The following is a 21241-nucleotide window of genomic DNA, read 5'->3' as shown; positions in this document are numbered from 1 at the left end:
AGAAATAAATGGTAGAAATGGTTGCATGACTTTGTGACTACAGTAAAAACTACTGATGTGTACACTTTAAAGAATGAATTTCATGGTATGTGAATTAAATCTCAATAAAACTGTTATTTAAAAAAATAGGGACACTATTCAGCAATAACAAAAAAATGACCTATTGATACATGCCAAACATGGATAAATGTTAAAATCATTAACACCAAGTGAAAGACAAAACCAGACCTGAGGTTGCCTGGGGTTGAGGGCAGGAGAAATAATTGACTGCAAATGGGCAGGAAGGAACTTTCTGTGGTGATGAAAATGTTCTAAAACTGGACTGCAGTGATGGCTGTGCAAGTATAAATTTACTAAAATTATCAAATTATACATTTACCATAGCTGTATATTATGGTATGTAAATTATGCCTTTAAAAAATGCTGTAAAAATAGGAAAATTTCCTCAACTGCTGGCAGAAGTGTAAAGTGGTACATACAATCACTTTGGGGAGCCATTTGGCAGTCTCTAACCAAACCTGAAAATATGTGTACTCTAGGATGCTGCCATTTTACTCCTGGGTGTATGCCCAATAGAGATATGTCCACATATTCATTAAAAGGCAGGTTCAAGAATTTTCGTAATCACCCCGACTTGAAAATAATCTACATATTCATGTATACTGAAATGGATAAACATATTCAGGTATAATCACACAATGGGATTTAGCAATACAGAAGAACAAACTACAAGTACAGGCATCAACAGAGAGGACGCTTAAAATCACTGTAGAACAACAGAAGCAGGACACCAAAGAGGACATACTGAATGATTCCATCTTTATGAAATTTATTAAACAGGCAAAGTGAATTTCTGGAAGAGGTTACCCTTGGGAACAGAGAGTGATTAGGAAGGGGAATGAGTGGGGAGTCATGAGATCCTAGATGGGAGTTTCTTGATCTGGGTGCTTGTTACTCAGGTGTGCTCAGGTTGTGGAAATTCATCAAGCTGTGCACATGTTACAGGTACTGCACTTTTCTGTATATGTAGCTCTCCAATAATATGTTAAACACACAAATAGGACTGCACCTAGATCCCGCTCTCTCTTTGGCTCTAAAAATATCAGAAAACATTTTAATACCCCCATGTCTTAAAGAGTCAGCGATGAGCACTATGATAATTCAAATAAACCTAGTAGAATGACGAATGAATCTGCCATATTTAAGGACGGTTCTGTCGTTGTGGTCAAATTCAGAGAAGGCCTGTTCAGTGGAAGATTCTGCCCACTTCGACAATTTAACACAATGGAAACCATTATCTTCCCTAGCTTTCTTGGATAATAAAGGCCATGCATTTTCTCTGTACAGCTGATATATCATATGCTCGGCCCATTTTTCAGGAAAGAGCTTATCTGTCACCATCTCAGCAGTTCTGAGCTACCAGATCGTGCACTCACTTGTGATATGAATTCCTCACCCCCACAATCCATGTCCTCTGCATATAACTCTCACAAAATCCCCAGGAGACCTGCTTTTCTCAGTCAAGTTCTCTTGGGAGAAAGCTTTCTAGTTGGGTTATTTTATTTTATTTTTTTAGCTAGGTTAAAAAAAAAATTAGTTCATGTGAGGTTTTCCATGGTAGCCCAACCTAAGATATTTCACAGGTTTGTGAGCGTCTTAATTCTCCCATTGTTCCCAGAGAATGATGCCCTCGACAATCTATTGTCCCCAAATTACTTGAATCTCAAGCCTTTCTCAGGGAACCTGGTCTGACTCACTTCTCCTCACTAACCTCAAACAAAATCACACAGACAGGAAGGAAATGCTCACATTCTTAAACTCCCTCTCCTCTTCTTTTAGCTCCTTTTCAGAAACATGAGCCTAGAAAATGGGCTCATTATTATCATGAAAGTGCAAGCCACTGCAGTTACCTGTGGAATAGAATCCCACTCCCCCTGTTCCTACAAAGTCCATATGCCAATAAACTGTTCCCTTTTGTGAGGGGTGGGGGCACTCTTGAAAGAAAACCTTTCTACATAACGTACCACACTAACAATAGCCCAGTCGACTTCCAGTGTTGACAAACGACACAAGCTCTCCCTTTATTGCCCAAGCTCATAATTTTGAAGAAGGAGAGCACTGGGTTGGGAAATATCCCTTTTCGCACCAAAACAAAATTCCTTCTTTTTCCTTCCTCCATTCCAAGTAATAGGGCTTTGATCAGCCTTGCTCCCAGCATTTCCGGAGCTCTGTCACACAATTATGTGTTACACCTGAGAGGAGAGGTGTGAGGGTAGAATCAGACATTCTAATTTCCTGGGAGAGAAATTCATATTCATTTCACATGAGTACGTAGAGATGGAAAAGACTGAGATGCCTGAAAATGATAAACTTATGCATATCAGATATGGGGGTTAAACTGTTGAATAAAGGTTAAAAAAATTAGCAAGTGATTTCCAGTAGGGGGTGAGGCTGGCGTGGGAGTTCTTGCCTGGGGTGGATGGTAGTAAGACTGCTATATACTGGGGTGTTGGGAGCAATTCAAAGGTCCTGATGATACGGACAGGAGACAGAGAAATACTGGCCAGAAGAGGGCAGTTCCCCAGCAAAGGTCCCACACTCAAGCCTGGAGACCCTTGGCCCTAAGTGAAAACAGACATTCCTGTCTTCATGACCAAAAGTTGCCTTTTGGCCCACCATACCCCGCTATCCTGTACCCATATAAACCCCAGACCCCAGGCTCCAGAAGCAGACAAGGGGAATGAACAGAAGAGAGAAGAACAGCAGAATGGCATGGTAGGGAGAAGAGAAGGGGCATCTGAATGTCAAGGGACAATCAGAGAGGAGATTGGCCACTGAATGGCCAAACTCCATCATCTTCTCACTCAATACCCCTTCTAGCTCCTGATACATCCTGCTGAGAGCCACCTCCACCACTCAATAAAACCCCCACATTCATTCTTCAAGTCCATGTGTGACCTGATTCTTCCTGGACGCTGGACAAGGACCTGGGTACCAAGAGGTCATTGAGCTGGTTAACACTTAAGCTGTCCACAGACAGCAAGGCTGCAAGAGCCCGCTGTAACACATGCCCACTTGGGCTTCAGGAGTCACAGACAACAACCCTAGTGCCAGAGCCCCAAGGAACTTGCCCTGGCTCCTGTACCTGCCCGTCTGTGTGTTCCCCCTCCCATAAGGTGTCTGAGAAGCGAATGGTGACCGAACAGATGAGCCACGTTCCTGCTGCAAGTCCTTCAAAGGTGGCGGGGGGCATGTCCTTCAAAGGCGGGGGGAGAGGTCAGGGAACTCTCCCGTTTCACTGATATCTGAGCTCAGAGATAAACTCCTGATCAACAGGGAAACACGTAAAAAGTAAGACACTTTCAAAAAGCTTTCTCTAGACATTGCTATAAGTTTTGAAGCTACCAGGCAGAAATGCAGACAGAATTATCTATTATTGGTCAAAAGGGCAATTTCTATCATACCTATTTAACAGAAGTTATTCCCACACCTGCTCCTATTTTTCAGCTAGACAAGCTCCCTTTAGCAGAGAAACATATGCACTTAATAACACCAAGTCCCAATTCCTGCCTGGCTTTGAATTCCTTTTAATTTAAAGTAATTTTTGATAAGGAATCTTCCTCTGGGTAAGGCACTTAATCCAAATATACCTTTAGAGGCTTCTGTCCCCAGTGGGTTTTCTAAGAAGTCTGTCACGTCGTGGTTCCAGGCATCACGGACGGCGGACTTGAACACCACCCTGTCATGCAGACGCTGCTGTGGTCGAAAGTTATTTCTCAGATACTCCACCGACTTGACATGGTCTTGCTGCTCCGTGGTGAAGATGGAATAAAAAGCTTCAAGCTGAACGGAGAACCAGAGAGGGGAGGAAAAAACAAAACAAAACAAAACAAAACAAAAACCATCAATTAGAAAAGCGATTTGGTCCAAAGCAGGTGGAGGTGATAAGAGCACGAAACGGTAGGAAGTGCCCGATGCCAGGGTTGCTAAACCCAGCAGGACTTGGGTTGCATGCTGGAAACACTGCCAACAGGCTCATCTGGCTATGGTTTCTGTCCTGCCAACTAACCAGGAAAACACTTCATTTAAGGGCTGTACCACACTCTGAGTTTGTGCCTCCCATGAGAGAGTCCCAGTCTTTCTGCAGTGCCCTGCTGGAAAGGCCTTCAGCATTCTAGGAAGAAGCATAGGGTCACAGTGATACTGTTATGTCCCGGAGCCAGACTGCCTGGGTATGAATACTAACTTCATCACCTACCCACTCTGTGACCTGAATAAGCTGCTTAACCTGAGCCACCATTTTTCCTCAATAAAATGGTGATCATCATAACAATATTTACCCAAAAGGATTTTTGTCAACATTACGTGCTGACAAAATATTTAATCCAAGTACAGTGCTTAACCAGTTCCTAGCATATCGTAAGAGCTTCATAAATATTAGGGATTTAATTCTTGGCATCTTCCGACATACTAGTGATCAAGTTTGGCAAAGTCACCAAGTCACTAAATGTGTGACTTGCAAGTCAAACTGCCTAAGTTCAACATTTACCAGATGGGTAATCAGGGACAAACTGTTTAAGTTTTCTGTAACTCAAGTATCCACAACTGTAAAACACATAATAATACTTACCTTATAAAGTTGTTAGAAGTATTAAAATATATGTAAATTGCTTAGTACACAGTTAAGTCCTCAATTAAGGTTAGCTGCTATCATTATTATTAATATTATTAAGAAACATCACTTACAAGACTGCCAATCTAACTTTTATTGAAAGTAAAAGAAAAAAATCAGGGTGCCCAAATCCTATTTCCATTATCAAAAGGGATTCTTTGGGCCAGGTGTGGTGACTGATATCTATAGTTCCAACACTTTGGGAGGCTGAGGTGGAAGATCGCTTGAACCCAGGAGTTCAAGAGTAGCTGGCACAATGAGACCCTGCCTGTACAAAAAAGACAAAAATCAGCTGGGCGTGGGGGTGCATGCCTGTAGTCACAGCTTCTTGGGAGGCTGAGGTGAGAGGGTTGCTTGAGGCTGGGAGTTACAGGCTGCAATGCGCTATGATTGCCCCACTGCACTCCAGCCTGGTTGACAGAGTAACACCCTGTCTCAAAAACAGAAAAAACAAAAAAGGGATTTTTGTGTGTGTGTGTGGCCTTCAACATTGTGATCATCAAAAACAGTAATTCTGGCCAGGAACGGTGGCTCATGCCTGAAATCCCAGCCCTTTGGGAGGCCAAGGTGGATGGATCACTTGAGGTCAGGAGTTCAAGACCAGCCTGGCCAACATGGTGAAACCCTGTCTCTACTAAAAATACAAAAATTGGCCAGGCATAATGGTGCACGCCTGTAATTCCAGCTACTCGGGAGGCTGAGGCACAAGAATTGCTTGAACCTGGGAGGTGGAGGCTGCAGTGAGCCGAGATCGTGCCACTGCACTCCAGCCTGGGTGATGGAATGAGACTCTGTCTCAAAAAAATAATAACATTTTTTTTAAAAAATAAAAAAGGTAATTCTATTACATATGAGGAATGGAACAGCGACTGAGTGACAGAGACTTGTCCTCAACAGGCCACAAAGTTATTCTTGTCACCGAAAAACAAAAACAAAAACAAAAAACTGTAATTTGAAATATGCAGCCACCAAAAATACTAATAGGAGAAGAAAATAGAATGAAGAGAAAAGCTGAATGAACTGTTTCTGGCCCATCTGGATCCTCCGGTGCCAAATAAGACTGCTTTCTGCAGGAGAAATGGCCCAATGGTGCTAGAAAGATGCTCTCCGTGCACTGAGTGACTGTCTAGGCTTCGGGGAACCAGAAGGCAGTTAACACTAATGTGGAAAATAAAAAAGGGAAATCGCTATCTGGGTTTCGGCAAATTCTAGGTGGTCATCCTGAAGCCTGGAACTAACCCCCACTATTTCTCAAGCAGCCTCAGAGAATGACACAGAAAATGACCTGCTTCCAAATAGTCTGCCCTCTCTTTGCATGAGAAAGCGAAGAATTGAGGTAGTGATATTAGCCATGCAAAAATCATTTAAGTATATGAATTCACCTATCATTCTACCTCCCCTCCAATTCCACAGCTTATGTAAAATGATAGTAAACCACAGAATTTTTTCTGTCTTTTACACAGAACCAGGACGGATTCACGATCAGCCTAAAAGCCAAAGCAGCCTATGACTCTTGTATTACTTCAATTCTCTGTGAGTGACTTTACCTTCTCATAAAAACTCATAGTGTCTCTAGGTAGAATCTGCCTGCCTTCCCATTCTTTCTGCTATTCCTTCTTTATTTACAGCAAAGGAAAGGCAAGACATGCCAGAAAAATTAGGAAAAGTGGATTGATTACTTTGTCCAAATGTGAGTCACTCAAATGAGGACAACTGGCGATGCTGAAAAATCACCTCCACCTCGTGACATGAACTCTCTTGATAGGACTACCAAAGTCAGAACTGAATGCATCAAATGTGAGAGCAGGTTTCTGATTTTCTCAGAGAAAATAACTTCTTAAAATTATATGAGAAGTATTAACAAAGACCCTCTGGAGACAGCCCAGAAAAAGACCAATCGAAATGATTAAGAAGATGGAGAATAAATCCTGTGAGGAAAGGTTAAAGGAAGTGGAATTGTTTAGCCTGAAGAAAAGGTAAGGAGTAATTTCATAAAGCCCCTCATATGTGGAAGAAGCTGACCAGCTCTTCTCCGTGTCCAGAGAAGACCAAATAAAAGGAAATTGGCTTAAATTAAAGGCTTAGAGATGTGAGTTTAATAGAGAGAGACATTCCTCCTTAACTTTCAGGATGACTTTTTAGAGAAACGGACTGGGCTGCCATACATCGTGAATTAGACCGGAAATTTTCCGGAAGAGACAGCCATCTGTCCCAAAATAGTTTAATCTCTGAGATGCCAGAAAAGAATGGCCTGGAAAACTGTCTCAGCAATATGACTCTGAAGTTTGTTTATTCTCCAGAATACTTGCTTCTTTCATAGCCAGCACTAAATTCTCCTAAAAAGTTTATTTCTGAAGCCTCAGGAAAGAACAAGTCACATAACTGTAAAAATGAGGCAGGTTCTGAATTTAACACAAAAATGCTTTCACTTAAATTGCTCTTACAGCTTAATGACATGCTATGGTTTAAAAGCATGGTGGCTTCCTTGTTATTAACTTAACTTGCCCCAAGATTTTGAAGAAAGGATGTGATGGTTCTGGGAGTGAACTGATGACCTGAACGATATTATATTGTCAACCGGATCACAGTTGCTCTTGACAGTCATACAAAAGAGGGAAAGGAGCACAAGCTTAGCATACTCATCAAATGTCCTTCCGTGGGTTGGCGGCATTCACTAAAACCCTGTCATTTTTCTAAGTTAAATGAAATTCACCAGTGGCCTGTCTCTTTGGTAACTGGCATGCTTGGCCAATGAGTTAAAAACCTCCAGGAGTCTTGGATTGGTGAGAGGAGTCTACATTTCTCACTTTGGAAAGTGGGCTGTGAGGAAATCTACCGATACATCATTACACGGCAACTTCAGTCTGTCTCCGGACCCCAACCCTTGCCTTGGACCTCCACTTTGTTTGATTCCAAAAGGTGCCATAAGCCCACCATGAGAAAGTGTCCCCTAGAGTTGTGCAACATGGAAGTCATGCTGGAGCCATAGAACAAACCATACAGACAAAGTTGTGTCTTTCTGGGCCTTTGACTGGTCCATATGTTTGGTGCGTAATCTGTTCTACTTTTCTAGATCTGGTTAACAGCGAAACAGTGATCCTTGAAAAATACGCATGAGATCACGTCATGCCTCTGTTCAATACTTTTTAACAGCCTCCCATCCTTAATGGTGGGGCCCTTTTAATCCGGCCTATGCCTAATTCTCCAAATTCAAAACCCTTACCCCTGCTACCTGGGTACAAAATCCTGTTTTTAAACCCTACTTGCTAAATGTGTGACCTTGGTCAAATTATTTAATCTTTCTGTGCCTCAGTGTCTTTATTTGTACAATGGAGGTAACAGCACTACCTCCTTCTTGTGGTTTTTGTAACTATTCAATGAGTTGTGATATATAAAGTATTTGGAATAATTCCTGGCACACAGCAGGTACTCGGTAAGTACTATCACTACTGTAATTATTATTTTATGAGGACTGTGGTAACTACAATTGTAGTCTAAGCTTATGACAACTGTAAAATACTATCAACCTTCCCTTCCTTATCCCCCTTGTATTTATCAAACCTACTACATGCCAGGTACTTCTTTAAGTACTTTATAGACATTATTTTGGTTTCCAACTTCTTTTTAGCTTAAAGTAACGACATTAGAGTAGCATTACAAGAACACTCTTATATCATGAACACTAGCAGGCAATATTTACTGGGTGCTTATTACACGCAAGGCATTGTGCTGAGACTGGTATGTGCTTTCTCTCACTTAATCCACAGAAACCCCATGAGGCTGCTGGTAATATTATGATTAATAGCAGTATTAGTATTAATGTTACTGACTAGTAAGGAAATTGGGCTTCGAGGCATTGAGTAACTTGCCCAAGATCACCGATATGGTTTGGATCTGTGTCGCCACCTAAATCTCATGTGGAATTGTAATCCTCAGTGCTGGAGGAGGGGCCTGGCGGGAGGTGACTGGATCATGGGAGCGGAATTCCCCCTTGCTGTTCCCATGACAGTGAGTGAGTTCTCACAAGATCTGGTTGTTTAAAAGTGTATAGCGCCTCCCCTTTCTCTCTGTTCTTCCTTCTCTAGCCATGTAACGCATGCCTGCTTCCCGTCTGCCACAACTGTAAGTTTCCTGAGGCCTTCCCAGTCATGACTCCTGTACGGCCAATTAAACCTCTTTTCTAATACATTACCCAGTCTCACGTAGTTCTTTACAGCAATGTGAAAATGGACTAATGCAGGCACAGGAACCAAGAGGTGAAGTGAGGCTTAGCATAGCAGGTCTGTTTGACTCTATTTTGTATGCTCTCAGCTACTTCATGCCACAGGCATAAGAGGCCTTAACATTATCCACTGAAAGAGTCACACTGCAGTGGAGAAATGGATGCAGTTTTAGAAGTCCTGAAACAATTCCCTTTAGCTAACCCCAGGGCCATTCCACACAGGGCACCCTGCATCAGCAACATAAATCTATCTATCTTCACCCTTCTGCACTCTGAATAGAAACTGCCAATGGCCCAACACAGAAAGACCTGGGAGGCATGAACAAGATAGCAGGCCCCAGGAGAAAATCCTGTCCACCTCCCAAAGCCCTCACTTTTCTTGGCTGATCCTGCCACAGCAGGGTAATAAACACAATTGGAATTATCTTGACTTTAATACAACTAATGAAGTCTTTACCATTTAGTAAAAATAAATGAAAGTTTTTATTTCTATAATATTAAATTGACTCTTAAACTTTTGAAGTGAATGTGTAAAACATTTCTTTCTTTTATCCCTGCTTGGGGATTTGTAATTGCAGTTTAACTGGTGCCATTTCAAGAACAATTTTAACCTTGAATTGCAAATGTGTTGGCTGGAAGTGTATATAAATCATTTCAACTTAGTTTTTATTATAAAAGTATTACAGAGAATAATTAGTTTTTAATCTGTCGGTTCGAATCAAAGGCAAGTTGAAATCTATTCATGCCATTCGTGTGCAGCAAGAGCTCCTGTCCACAAGACTTGGGCAGGGCATCACTGTGGATGAAAGGGAGAAATGAGAGAAAACCAAAAGTAATATAATTATGAGCCATTAAAAGGCTGATATGCACAACAGTTTAAGGGATGGGCATATAATGGCAATTAAACAAAACCAGAATCCATTATTAGCACAGTAAGGAAACCAAGGATACTAACTAGGAACTGGAAAAATCTCACCTAAAGTCATGGAGATTATTTTAGCTTCACCATACATTTGAGGTATGACAGGGCAGGTCCTATTTGTTGTCTCATTATTAAACAAGACAATGATAATGGAATATTAAATTCCCAGTAGCCTGGAGCATCCAAAATTTTACTTACTGAACCACAGCTGCAAACATAAAATCTAAGAACAGCTAGCTAAATGCAGGGCCATGCCCCTCCTGTGGCTACAGTCAGTTTTGCATGAAGGTGATTATAGAAAGGGCTTTATAGAAAGAAAAGGACTTAACCATAATTAACAAAGAAAGCCATCTCTCTTGGATTAATGATGGCATCTTCACCCCATCATTTAAAAACCTCCTTCATTCACATGCACTGCACGTCATGTGTTGAAATAGAAACGTTCTGAATTAAGTGACTCACCAGTTGTCGTGGCCTTGAGATAAACCTTACAGCTGTGACAGCCAGTAGCCATGTGGCTATTCCATTAGAAATATGGCTAGCCCTACATTTGCAGTGATAATATTTTGGATACATATTCTATTAAATAAACTATACTATTAAAATTAATTTCACTTGTTTCTCTTTACATTTTTTAACATGATTACTACAACATTTTAAATGACGTGGTTTTCTTTCTACCAGACAGTCCTGCTTTAGAGGTTTGGTCATCATTTAATACCGCAACAACAACAAAAACGCCTAGTATCTCCCAAGCACTTCCTGTGATGCCAGGTCCTAGTCTAAGCATTTTATACATATTCCATCATTTAATCTTTACTGTGACTCCATGAGGTGGGGATTATTATCATCATGTTACAGATGAGAAAACTGAGGCACCAAATAGTAGAGTACTTGAGTAATTTGGCCGAAGAACAAAGTCATACATGGAACCCAGGCAGTTCGCCTCCAAAGCACACAGTCTTAACTTCAAAGAGCTGCTCTACTCTTTCTGACAGATACCTTTGGTTAAAAAAGGGTCATGCAATTAAAACTTTTCTGTCTACTCCAGTTTACTGTCAGGGAAAAAAAAAAAATCACACATCTAAAGGTAAACAAAGTAGACACAGTCACACTTATTTATTGCCTTTTTGATAGCACCCACTACAAGCACTTAAGTAAAATTCATGCTGGGGAAAATCACAGGCAATGCCTTATTTTAACCAACAAGATGCAAATAGTCCTGGAAAGGAAGGGTTGGGTTAGTTGCCTATGGGCAAAGAACCATCATCTGAGAAGCACTATTCTAGAAGAAAACAAATCCTAGTTAACTGCACCGAAAGCTAATCATCTTCTATGACTGATCATGGACATGTTGCCTGCAGCCATCTCCATGTGTTGTCTGGCTTCTCTGACATCCCACACAAGGGCCGAGAGTGCCGCCATTTTGTTGGGGTGACCCATTTTGTTTGGGTGGCATGATTTCAGCCTGATATTTTCAGAAGATGTTTAGAGGAGCCACGTAAGCCATGCTGACTATGTGGGGAATCCCAAGTCAATGTAAGGTTCGGTTATCAATGCTGTATTTGAATCTAGATTATCACACAAGCCAGAGGTACAAGTGCGCTGGCTGGCAAGGCTGATTTGAATGCCCAACTACAATCACAAAAGGGAACAAAAGAGGAAAGATTCGTGTTTGCCTGCATGTGCTCTGAAAGGCTTCAAAGAAATCCACATCATACAAGTCAACACTTTGTGCTAACCGTTCTATTTTATGGTGAATATCCTCAAAATTTACTCGAGTGCAGGCACCCATGCTGGATGAGAGGGAAGAAAAGAGAGAATACAGAGACTGTAGAGAAGTAGAAGAACAAGGGACTAGGAATGTTTTCTTTCTGTCAGAGGCAGACATGGAATTCCTGACTACTTGGCTTTTCCGAATTGGCTGTTCGCCTTTCTGAAATGAACATTCTGTGCTAACTTCAGAAAGAATGTTGGCAGGGTCAGGGTGGGAAGGTCTGAAGCGATAATACTTGGATGGTGAATGCTTTCTTTTCCAAGGGCTGACACAGCTGTGACCTCCACAAAGCCAGCCAGCAAGGATCCAGTTTGGCCACATGAATATGAGCTGTTTTCCTCCCTTGGGAGAGAGAGAGGGACACATGAAGCAGTGTCTGATAAAAGTAAAGTATTATCTTAAGATGGTTTGTAGCAAAGAACCTGGAAAGCAAATATGATTAATTTCTTTTCTGTTTCCCTGAAACACAATACCTAGAGAGAAGTTATATATTGGAAGGCAAACACAGATCTTACATTATTTCTTCTCTTTGAGTATATGGGTGGCAGAGAGTGGAATAGTGAGCAGATATTTAAAAAGCACTTTCTCAGAGCCCCAGTTACAAAAATGATCAAAATGCTTCTAAAAGACAAACACTTGGCAAAACATCCAAGCCCCAAACTCTGTCTTTTGTTTCAAATCTGGAGCTGTAATGAAACCCAGCATATGTTAATAGTCTTATTTCTCTCCAGCTAATCAGCGACTCTCTGCCTCTCCTTACATGGAATTCTCCATGAAAAGTAGCCAAATCAGTATTTCTTAACTTCGTTATCTCAAACCTTTCTCTCTCTCTCTTTTTTTTTTCTGAGACAGAGTCTCACTCTGTCATCCACACTGGAGCGCAGTGGTGCGATCACAGTTCACTGCAGCCTTGACCTTCTAGACTCAAGTGATCCTCCCACCTCAGCCTCCCAAGCAGCTGGGATCACCAGACATGTGCCACCATGCCCGGATAATTTTTAGTTTTTTTTTTTTTTGGTAGAGATGGGGGTCTTGCCATGTTGCCCAGGCTGGTCTCGAACTGCTGGGCTCAAAGGTTCTTCCTGCTTCACCCTCCCAAAGTGCTGAGATTATAGGCACGAGCCACTGAGCCCAGTTGCAAACCTTTCAGTCTTTCAAGACAAAAGTATTTATTAATTGACAAAAAAGGAGCTTGAAAAAAAAGTCCCTTCCGCCAACCCTGCATATATAAATATTTGGGCTGTAACTTTATTATTATTTTTTTAATGAAACAATGTTGGCATCACCATTAGGAAGAAAACTCATTTCTTATTTCATTATCTCCTTAAGGCTGGCAGATCCTGTTCTGAAACCAAATCACCAGTCCTTTCTTTATTGTCAGGGTCAGATTAAAAGGAAAAAATATCTGAAAGTAAAATGATTGCCAAAACAGCAGTGAGGCCAAATAAATTTGTTCAGCCTGGCCTTACACGACCTAACTTGGTTAGGGGAGTAGTGTCTCTACTGCCCTTACCTTCTTCCAGGGAACCTGCCCCATTTACCCACTAAGAGGTAACACTGGATGTTTCAGGATGCTATCTGGCACCTCTGGTGGCTCATTCAAAGATGGACATGTGACCTAAGGCCAGCCAAGTAGTTGGTTGGTCAATGTCTATTCAGACCCACCTACTGGAATACTTGACCTAAGACCCAGAAGGTCAACTGGTACTAGAACAATCAGACTGGTGGAGGTGGTCATTTCTATGAAAGACGTCCTAAGTACCTTTCAATTTTGGACAGTCTTGGTTAATGGCTCAAATCCACTTCCTTACAAATCCTATCCATTTTTCCAGGCTCTATTTTCGGGAATAATGCAGAAGAAATTTGACACTTTCGTTAATTCAATCCATGCTGAATTTTGTACAACTAACATGTCCCTTCTAAGAATCATCCTCAACCATACATTCAGACCTCATGAGGTGATTTAAAGACCTCTCATTCCCCGGATGGTCCCCCTACCTCTGACATTGCCTCAATCCTATCTCCAATTCATCAGTTCCTACCCACATTTACTGCTCAGCCTAAATCATGCCTTCCCACGAAATGTGCCCAGGCCACACTCAGAAGGAAGCAATACAGTATAGTGATCAGAAACATGGGTTTTGGAATCAGGCAAACCCCGGCTTAGTTTTTGGTTTCATCATTCATTAACCATGAACTTTTGGGCATGTTACCCAATCTCTCCATGCCAATATGTTCTATATGAACACCCATCTCTCTATATTTGTGTTGCCACTGATTAAGTTGACATGTGTAAAGTGCTGAGTAAAGCGCATAGCACACAGAAAGAACTCAATCAATGGTATGTTTTATTTCATTTCTCCATGTCCACAAATCTCTTTCTTTTCTGAACTGTGGGTAGGCTTAGTGGTCAGAGCATGATCTTTGGAATCAGACACCATGGCATGGTTACCAGTTGTGTGACTGTGGGCAAGTAACCTTTTGTGTGGCTTGATCTCCTCTATAAAATGGGGTGTGCACAGCACATTCCTCGTTAAGACTGCAGAATGGGGGTACCAATAGCATCTACCTCATGAGTGTGCTGTTCATGAAGATGAAATGGGTCAACATTTATAAAGAGCTTAGAAGAGTTTCTGGCACAAAAGGTCATCATCATCGAGGATAGCTATTATTACCTCCTCAAGATTGAATACTTAAACAATACTCAGATTTCCTGCCTGCAATTCTCTTTAGTGAGCTAATTTCATTTGTGGCTAAGAAACCACGTTCCATAGCTTGCAGTTCTTGGGTTCAGAAACATGTTTGTGGGAAAGACTGCAGGAATCAATGACGTGCACAAGATCAAGAACAAATTCGTTACTGGTATACTCTAGCCATGCTGGACTGTTAAGTCAATACAAAACAAGTAAACACAGAAGCCCCACTTGAGGCAGAATATCTACCTGATGGTAAGAGATGGGGACGGGTCTCCGGAAGACTATCCACTCCACTATTTCGCTACACGGTGGTGTGGTCAAGGAACCTGTGTACCGATAATAGCTGCCCAGGGATGCAGGCAGGAGGTCCCGGAGGACGAAAGGATCCAGAAAGGTCTCCTTCTCTGTTAGGGGAAAAGGGAAAAGAAAAGCACAATGGTAAGTCATGCCATTCCGCGCCGCAGACAGTCAACACCCTCGGCATGCTGGTGCCACATCACAAGCCTTATGTTTGTTTATATCCTGAGAAGCACTAGCATTTGGTGGTGGGAGAGCCTCAGTAAACAAAGCAGCATTTCCCAGGGTGTGTTCTGAGGACACCAGCACCACAGTATATTTCAGTAAAAAACAGGTTCCATGATGAACACGGTTGGGCCACATTAAAGTCCCTCCCCCTTCCCCAGGAAATAGACAAAACACTCTAGCATACTAAAATCTCTGAGAAGTCTTGCAGAAAAGAAATGGGCTTGACTTTGTTTAACCCACCCCTTCCCAACCTTGTTTCATCATAGAACTCTTCTCCAATTATCTATGAAAAGAGAGATAATCAGTGCAACAAACTTTGGGACACATAGAGAGACTCATTATGAAAAGAAAACTGTAAGCCACCAGTAATGTGCAATTCCAAAGCTGGCTACATTTCATTATGGTTTCACCCAAGTCGTCTCCAAATCAAAGTGAAGTCTAACCAAGGCACAACTAGAAACTTAAAAAGAATGGCCCCAGGAACCAGCATTCTTTTTACAAACATGGAGGTGTCTTCCCTTAAACAGAAGAAATGACATTTAAGTTCAGATCCAACAATGAAAATATGATTAATCTATGAGGAAAGCAAGGCATGTAATGGGTTAGTGTCTGCTCAAGGTCACATAGCTCCTAAGAAGCAAAGCCAGGATGTGAATCCAGATGTCTTGACACCAGAGACACCACACACCTCTGACTCAGCGGAAGAAGCCACTGAGGTTAGCTATGTGAAAATGCAAGGGTGGGGGCAAACAAGGTGAAGAAAACCATTGTAAGCAGTAGAAACAGCATGAGCAAAGGCTCCGGGACAGGAAGGAACAGTGTCGCAGAGAAGATGAGGAAAATGTCTTGTAATTCTCCCAAGCACACCCAGGAAACTATCTAGCTTCTTTCATGAGTCAGAGAAGGTTCTAGTCTCTACATCCATCTCCAGACATTAGTCTTGAATTTACATCTGGAATTCTCTCCTCTTCCCTGTTAGAGATGCAATAAGACTACTGGAGTTCTGCTCATGAGGTCCCTTAGCTCCTTCATGGCTTCCACCATGGGCCCTGGGAACGGGGTTCCAGGTGACCTCATAGACACACCTGTGCCTACAGGAATATTATTCCCAAGCCTCATACCTCCCCCCTCCTTCCTTCCTCTTCTCATTTTTATGCAGAACAACTAGTGCAGGCTTTTGGGCAACTGTGCATCCCCAGACGCGAGAAGTCTGTGTAACTAGGGCATAATGCAAAAACCCAACAGAAATCAACTATATTATAATTAAAATTGCAATTTCCTTTTGGAAAAGATTAGTTGAAGAAGACTTAACATTGATTTAGCTTCGCCTATATGCCAGGCACTATTCTGAGTATTTACATGTTGCAAACACTTAAACAGCACTTACTATATGCAACAGGCCCTGTTCTAACAGCTTTATAAGGATACATTTATTTAATGCTTAAAATAACTCCAAGAAGTTAGTCCTATTATCATCCCCAGTTTGCAGAGGCGGGATGCAGAAACAGGTAGCTGGGTTTAGAATCCAGGATTTTATTACTCACATCACTATGCTCTCTTAGTTCACAACTCTATGAAGTATGTGCTTTCTAATACTCGTTTTACAGGTGTGGAAATCAAGGCACAGAGAGGTTAAATAACCAAGCCCAAGCACTAGTGAACAGCGAAGTAACAGCAGTTATTCATGAGGCTCAGAAACCTTGGCTGATTCTCAGAGAGGTGTTCAATTCGTCTTTTTCTAAAAGAAAAATTTAGTATTAACCAATAAATGCAAAACTCTTCAAATCATAGGGTTCTATAATCAAAATTACAAAAACAATTTCTGTTGTACAAAAGGCTAGAAATAATGGAATTGCCCCTCCGCCCACTGGCAAATCTGGGCTTTAATTTAAACCTGGTTACCAGCAGCCTAATGACAGGGGAAATCTCTGCAAGCATGCTTGGCGAGGACTGGTTTGGCCAGGAGGAGAAAATATTTTGGCCTTTGCTTGCTGCCTCTGAGCTTCCTGGGCTGTGTAAACAGTCAACACAAAGCCCCAAGTGATAGAAGGGTGGGTAGGGCTTGGCACCACCAACTGCAAAACTGCCACCTTCATGTCTCCCTCATGTTGTAGGTGAACCTGGGGTCACACCACAGCACACTAACCTGCCTTAGGATCAAGGAATCCAGGCCGAATGGCTAGAGAATCAGAAGAGTTTTCCCCTCGGGGCCCAATCCAACATTAGGGTTGCAGTTAAGCATGCGGAATGCTGATAGGAAGTGACGAGACAACCCTGGCAAACCCCTGGCAGCCAAGTCCCCATCTAAACACACTCTAGGGAGAGGTCACGGCTTTAAAGAGCATCAAAAGATAAAGCAAAAGCACCTGCCACACCAACAGGAGGAGATTAGATTTCAAAGGGGGAACACTGGACAGGGCCGGGCTCTTGTGTAAGTTCTCCGATGGGCTGATGGATTGAGCAGGCATGATGGAAAGTGCGTGTGACCCCTGCTGCAAACTCCAAAGGGCCTCTCTGTTCTTGACCAACACCAGGGCTTCAGAGGCAAGTTCTGGCTTTCGTTGATCAGCACGTGCAGTCAGATCGGTGGCGAGGTGGGTAGACTTGGTACAAGGGACCGGGAGGAGGGCCTGGCTTCACTGCTTATTCATTCCACCACTATTGCTGCCATTGAATCTTAGGACTGTGTGATCTGGAAGGGACTTGGACAGTTCAGCGGCTTAGTTCAGTGGCTTTGGAGGCCAAAGAATGGTCTCTTCAAACAAAATCTTACCCAAGAGCCCAGCAACTCAAATAGTTAAGTCAGCCCTGGTGGCTGAAGCTGAGTAGGGGACCCAGGGACACTTGGAAAACCATCTATTTAGTCCAATTCTTTGACTTTAGGGCTGGGTAAATAGAAGACCAGGGTGAAATAACAGACACAAGGTCAAAAACGTGAAGAATACAGAGACTCACACGGGATTCTTTTTTTTTTTTTTTTTTTTTGAGACGGAGTCTCGCTCTGTCGCCGGGGCTGGAGCGCAGTGGCCAGATCTCAGCTCACTGCAAGCTCCGCCTCCTCACACGGGATTCTTTATTCAGGGAATCTGAAACAGTATGCCTGGAGAGCAGGAAACATCACTCAGTGCTGAAAACTGAGATCTAACCACTGCCTGCATCAGCACCCCCAGCACTTGTGCATTTCTTCAAGGGTGGCTGAGGAGAGCAGATTTTCAGCCCGCCCAGGTTCAAATCCCAACTCCGCTGTCAGCTGTGTGAGCTCAGGCAAGTTATGAAACCTTCTTAGGCTATAGTAGTGAAGATTATAAATAAGTCAATATAAGAAAGGGGTTCAGAAAGAGCTCGGAACACAGTAAACATTGCATACGTGATACGTATTATTCTTACTCTAATTGTTATTACTTTTACTATTATTAGTCCTCTAAGCTACCAATGTTTTATCATTTACTTTCTTTAATGCTTTGTGCATATCTATTTTTTTTTTTTAAACTGGATTACTGCTTGTGCCCTTAAAGGCATACCATGTTAGATACATTGTCCATCAGCATGAGCAGTCTAGCATGGGCTTTGAATTAACTGACATTTGATGGCTGTGTGACCTCAGGCAAAGGCCTTAACCTCTCTGAGCTACTTCCATCATCTGTAAAATGGGAATAATGAGAATATTTACTCTCAGGGTTGCTGTGACAATTAAGCAAGTTAACAGACAAAAGGGGCTTGGCATAGCTCCTGGCGCACTGTAAGCCCAGATTTAACAAGGCAGGCATGTGGCTGAGCACAAGCCCAGCAGAGGTACAGGCTGGCTCATTTTGAGTAAGCTAGGAATGAGCAACAGTTTTCAGTAAAGTACTAAAGAGTAAATATTTTAGGTTTTGCAGGCCAAGAGGTGAATTTGAAGATGTTATGTAGGTACTTAAATAATAAGCAAACTTTCACAACCTTATTAACTGTATTTGAAATGCGATTAATAACTGAGAACAATTTTCAAAATATTTGTCTACCTAATGAGAATAATACGATTCCTTTCTAGGGGAATAACATTTCACTTAAGTAGGGATTGAATGTAAAAACCATTCTTAGCTCAGGGGCCATACAAAAATAGAGAGTAGAATGGATTTCGCCTTCGGTCGTATTCTGCCTGCCCCTATTTTAACACAAGCGTTGGGGGTGGGAAAAGATTCCCAAATATCAGAAAGTCATCTTGATACCCATAGCCTGACTTGTGGGGTGGGGGGGAATTATGCTATATGTTCAGGTGCCCCCATTACTAAATGACAATGCATTACAGAATTAACACGAACAATACATTACAGAATTCACTCTTTTCTCCCCATCTCAGTTCAAGTTGAACATCAGTTTGCAGCCATCTTTCTGAAAATTTCTTTGCCTGCTCAGTCCCACAGACAGTGCTCTACTGATAAATGGGGTGCTCGCAATGCTTAAGTACAAATTAGAATCAATTTTAGAAATGGTAGCTCTATATTTCTAGTACTGTCCACCGATGCCAGCTTAAGCCATAGGGGCTCAACTGCCCAGACTCAAGATGTGGTTTCTGAGTATAGCCACTGGGAAGAAGAAATAAAGCACTTTTCAGCTGAAAATGCAAACTCTTCTGTTTATGAAATCTCTTTTTTTCTTTGTATAAATTAGAGACAGATTCTCACTCTGTTGACTAGGCTGTGGTGGTACTGCAGCCTTGAACTCCTGGGCTCAAGCAGTCCTCCCCTCTCAGCTTCCTGAGTAGCTAGGACTTGTACCACCATGCCTGCCTAATTAAAAAACAAAAAACTAGTAGACATGAGGTTCTTGGGCTGTGTTGCCCAAGCTGGTCTCGAACCTCTGGCCTCAAGCAATCCTCCTGCCCCAGCCTCCCAAAATGCTGAAATTACAGCTGTGAGCCCATATGCCTGGCTAATAAAATCTTAATACATGTAGATATCATAAAATGGGGAGAAGTGCTAGAGCTAGGTCCCCTGGATATGAATCCTAACCAGTCTACTTAAAGGTTTGACTTGAGAAGAGTTATTTAACCTTTGTGTAACTGTTTCCTCATCTGTAAAATGGGATAATAACACTGACATTATAAGGAGGTTCTCAGTATGAATCAAATGAGTTAACATCAGGTGAGGGCTTAGGAGAGCGCTCGACACAGTAAGCATGCGTAAGTGCTTGTTAAATAAGTCTTGCTATAAAAGGGCAATGTGATTCTATGCCCATCCTGATCAGTGCATTCTGCCTCCAACTTTTATCATAATTAGTCATTTGAATTCAAAACATTCCTGTCCCAGCCACTTACTAGTTGAGAAAAATATTTGAAAAACTATTGATACCACCATTCATTCCATTATACCCTAATAGGCAGGTACTGTGCATTACTAGATAAAAGAATTGAAAAGAAATGAATCTTGTATTCCACTTTCAAGGATCCCGGGTGCTATATGCAGACAATATTATATTTTAATAATTAATTGTTCATCCAAGAAAAAGAAGAGGAACAGGGATGCTAAATTCAAAGTTATTCAAATTGCAAAAATGAATAATGTATGACTTTTGTATTAAATACACACTGTATTAAGTAGTCTACATTTCACCCAACCCTTTCTTTCATTTTTAAGTATTTTGAATGACAATATGAATAATCAGTTAGGGGAGGTTTATTTGGAAAAAGAAATAACCTTATTTGAATGCAAAAGGTTTATAGCTGAAGATGATTAAATTTTTCTTATCAATTAGGAAATTCTGTATGAGGGCTTTAAAGTCATGGTCAACCATTAAGCCCAGTGCGGCCCAGTTATCCTTGCAGTTTCCTTTCAACGTTAAATTATATCTGGCTGATTCTGTTCAATTTCTTATTTCTGATAGCAGTGCCAGGAGGCAATTTTTAATTAAAGAAAATTTGAAAGATTCAAACATGTATAATTGGATTAAAAATGTGATCATTAAAACATTAGATGATAATCAGCTGATTGATTGCATTTCTTGGTGTGTTAATAGCCTAATAGTTTCAATGCTTTGGTTATATAGGAAAAAAAGAAAGCTCTTTATAAAATATGATGAACAATTAATGTATAGAAGAGACCTGTGCAGTCATCGGGAACCGTGGAAATGCACTGAACACCCACTCACACACACCCCAATAAACAACGTATTACACTGGAAGATTGGAAGGTATTTGGACAGGATGTGGTAGTTTCTAGGGGAAGAAAACCTGAAGCATTCCCTAAACAAAGGACCAATTAATTTTAGGAAAGTGTATGAAAGCCCAAGCTTCTGTTTTTAGCCCAATGATTATTTGGTTTCTTCAGGGTTCCCACAACATTTTTTTTTTTTTTAGAGGAAAAGCAATTAACTTTTCCTTAAATGCCTAAGATCACTGGGGCAGTGCTAGCCTCTGCTTGGTGTTATGTAAGGAGGGAAGGAAGGAGTG

At 41.6% G+C, this 21241-nt stretch overlaps 1 protein-coding gene across 3 annotated transcripts in view; it reads right to left on the bottom strand.

Annotated features, from left to right (window-relative positions):
- Positions 1 to 21241, bottom strand: part of PTPRG (protein tyrosine phosphatase receptor type G) — a 745294-nt gene that overhangs the window by 124800 nt on the left and 599253 nt on the right. For all 3 annotated transcript variants that reach the window (XM_005547516.5, XM_005547515.5, XM_045384827.3), the window contains 2 exons: positions 14536 to 14693; positions 3651 to 3843 (listed from right to left, as the gene is read on the bottom strand). In XM_005547516.5, coding sequence (XP_005547573.3) covers positions 3651 to 3843; positions 14536 to 14693 — 351 coding nt within the window. The remainder of the gene's footprint in view (positions 1 to 3650; positions 3844 to 14535; positions 14694 to 21241) is intronic.

The sequence above is a fragment of the Macaca fascicularis genome, chromosome 2 (genome assembly GCF_037993035.2).
Source record: "Macaca fascicularis isolate 582-1 chromosome 2, T2T-MFA8v1.1".
Taxonomy (NCBI): domain Eukaryota; kingdom Metazoa; phylum Chordata; class Mammalia; order Primates; family Cercopithecidae; genus Macaca; species Macaca fascicularis.
The sequence above is the reverse complement of the archived record's forward strand: the minus strand, read 5'-3'. Positions and strand labels throughout refer to the sequence as shown.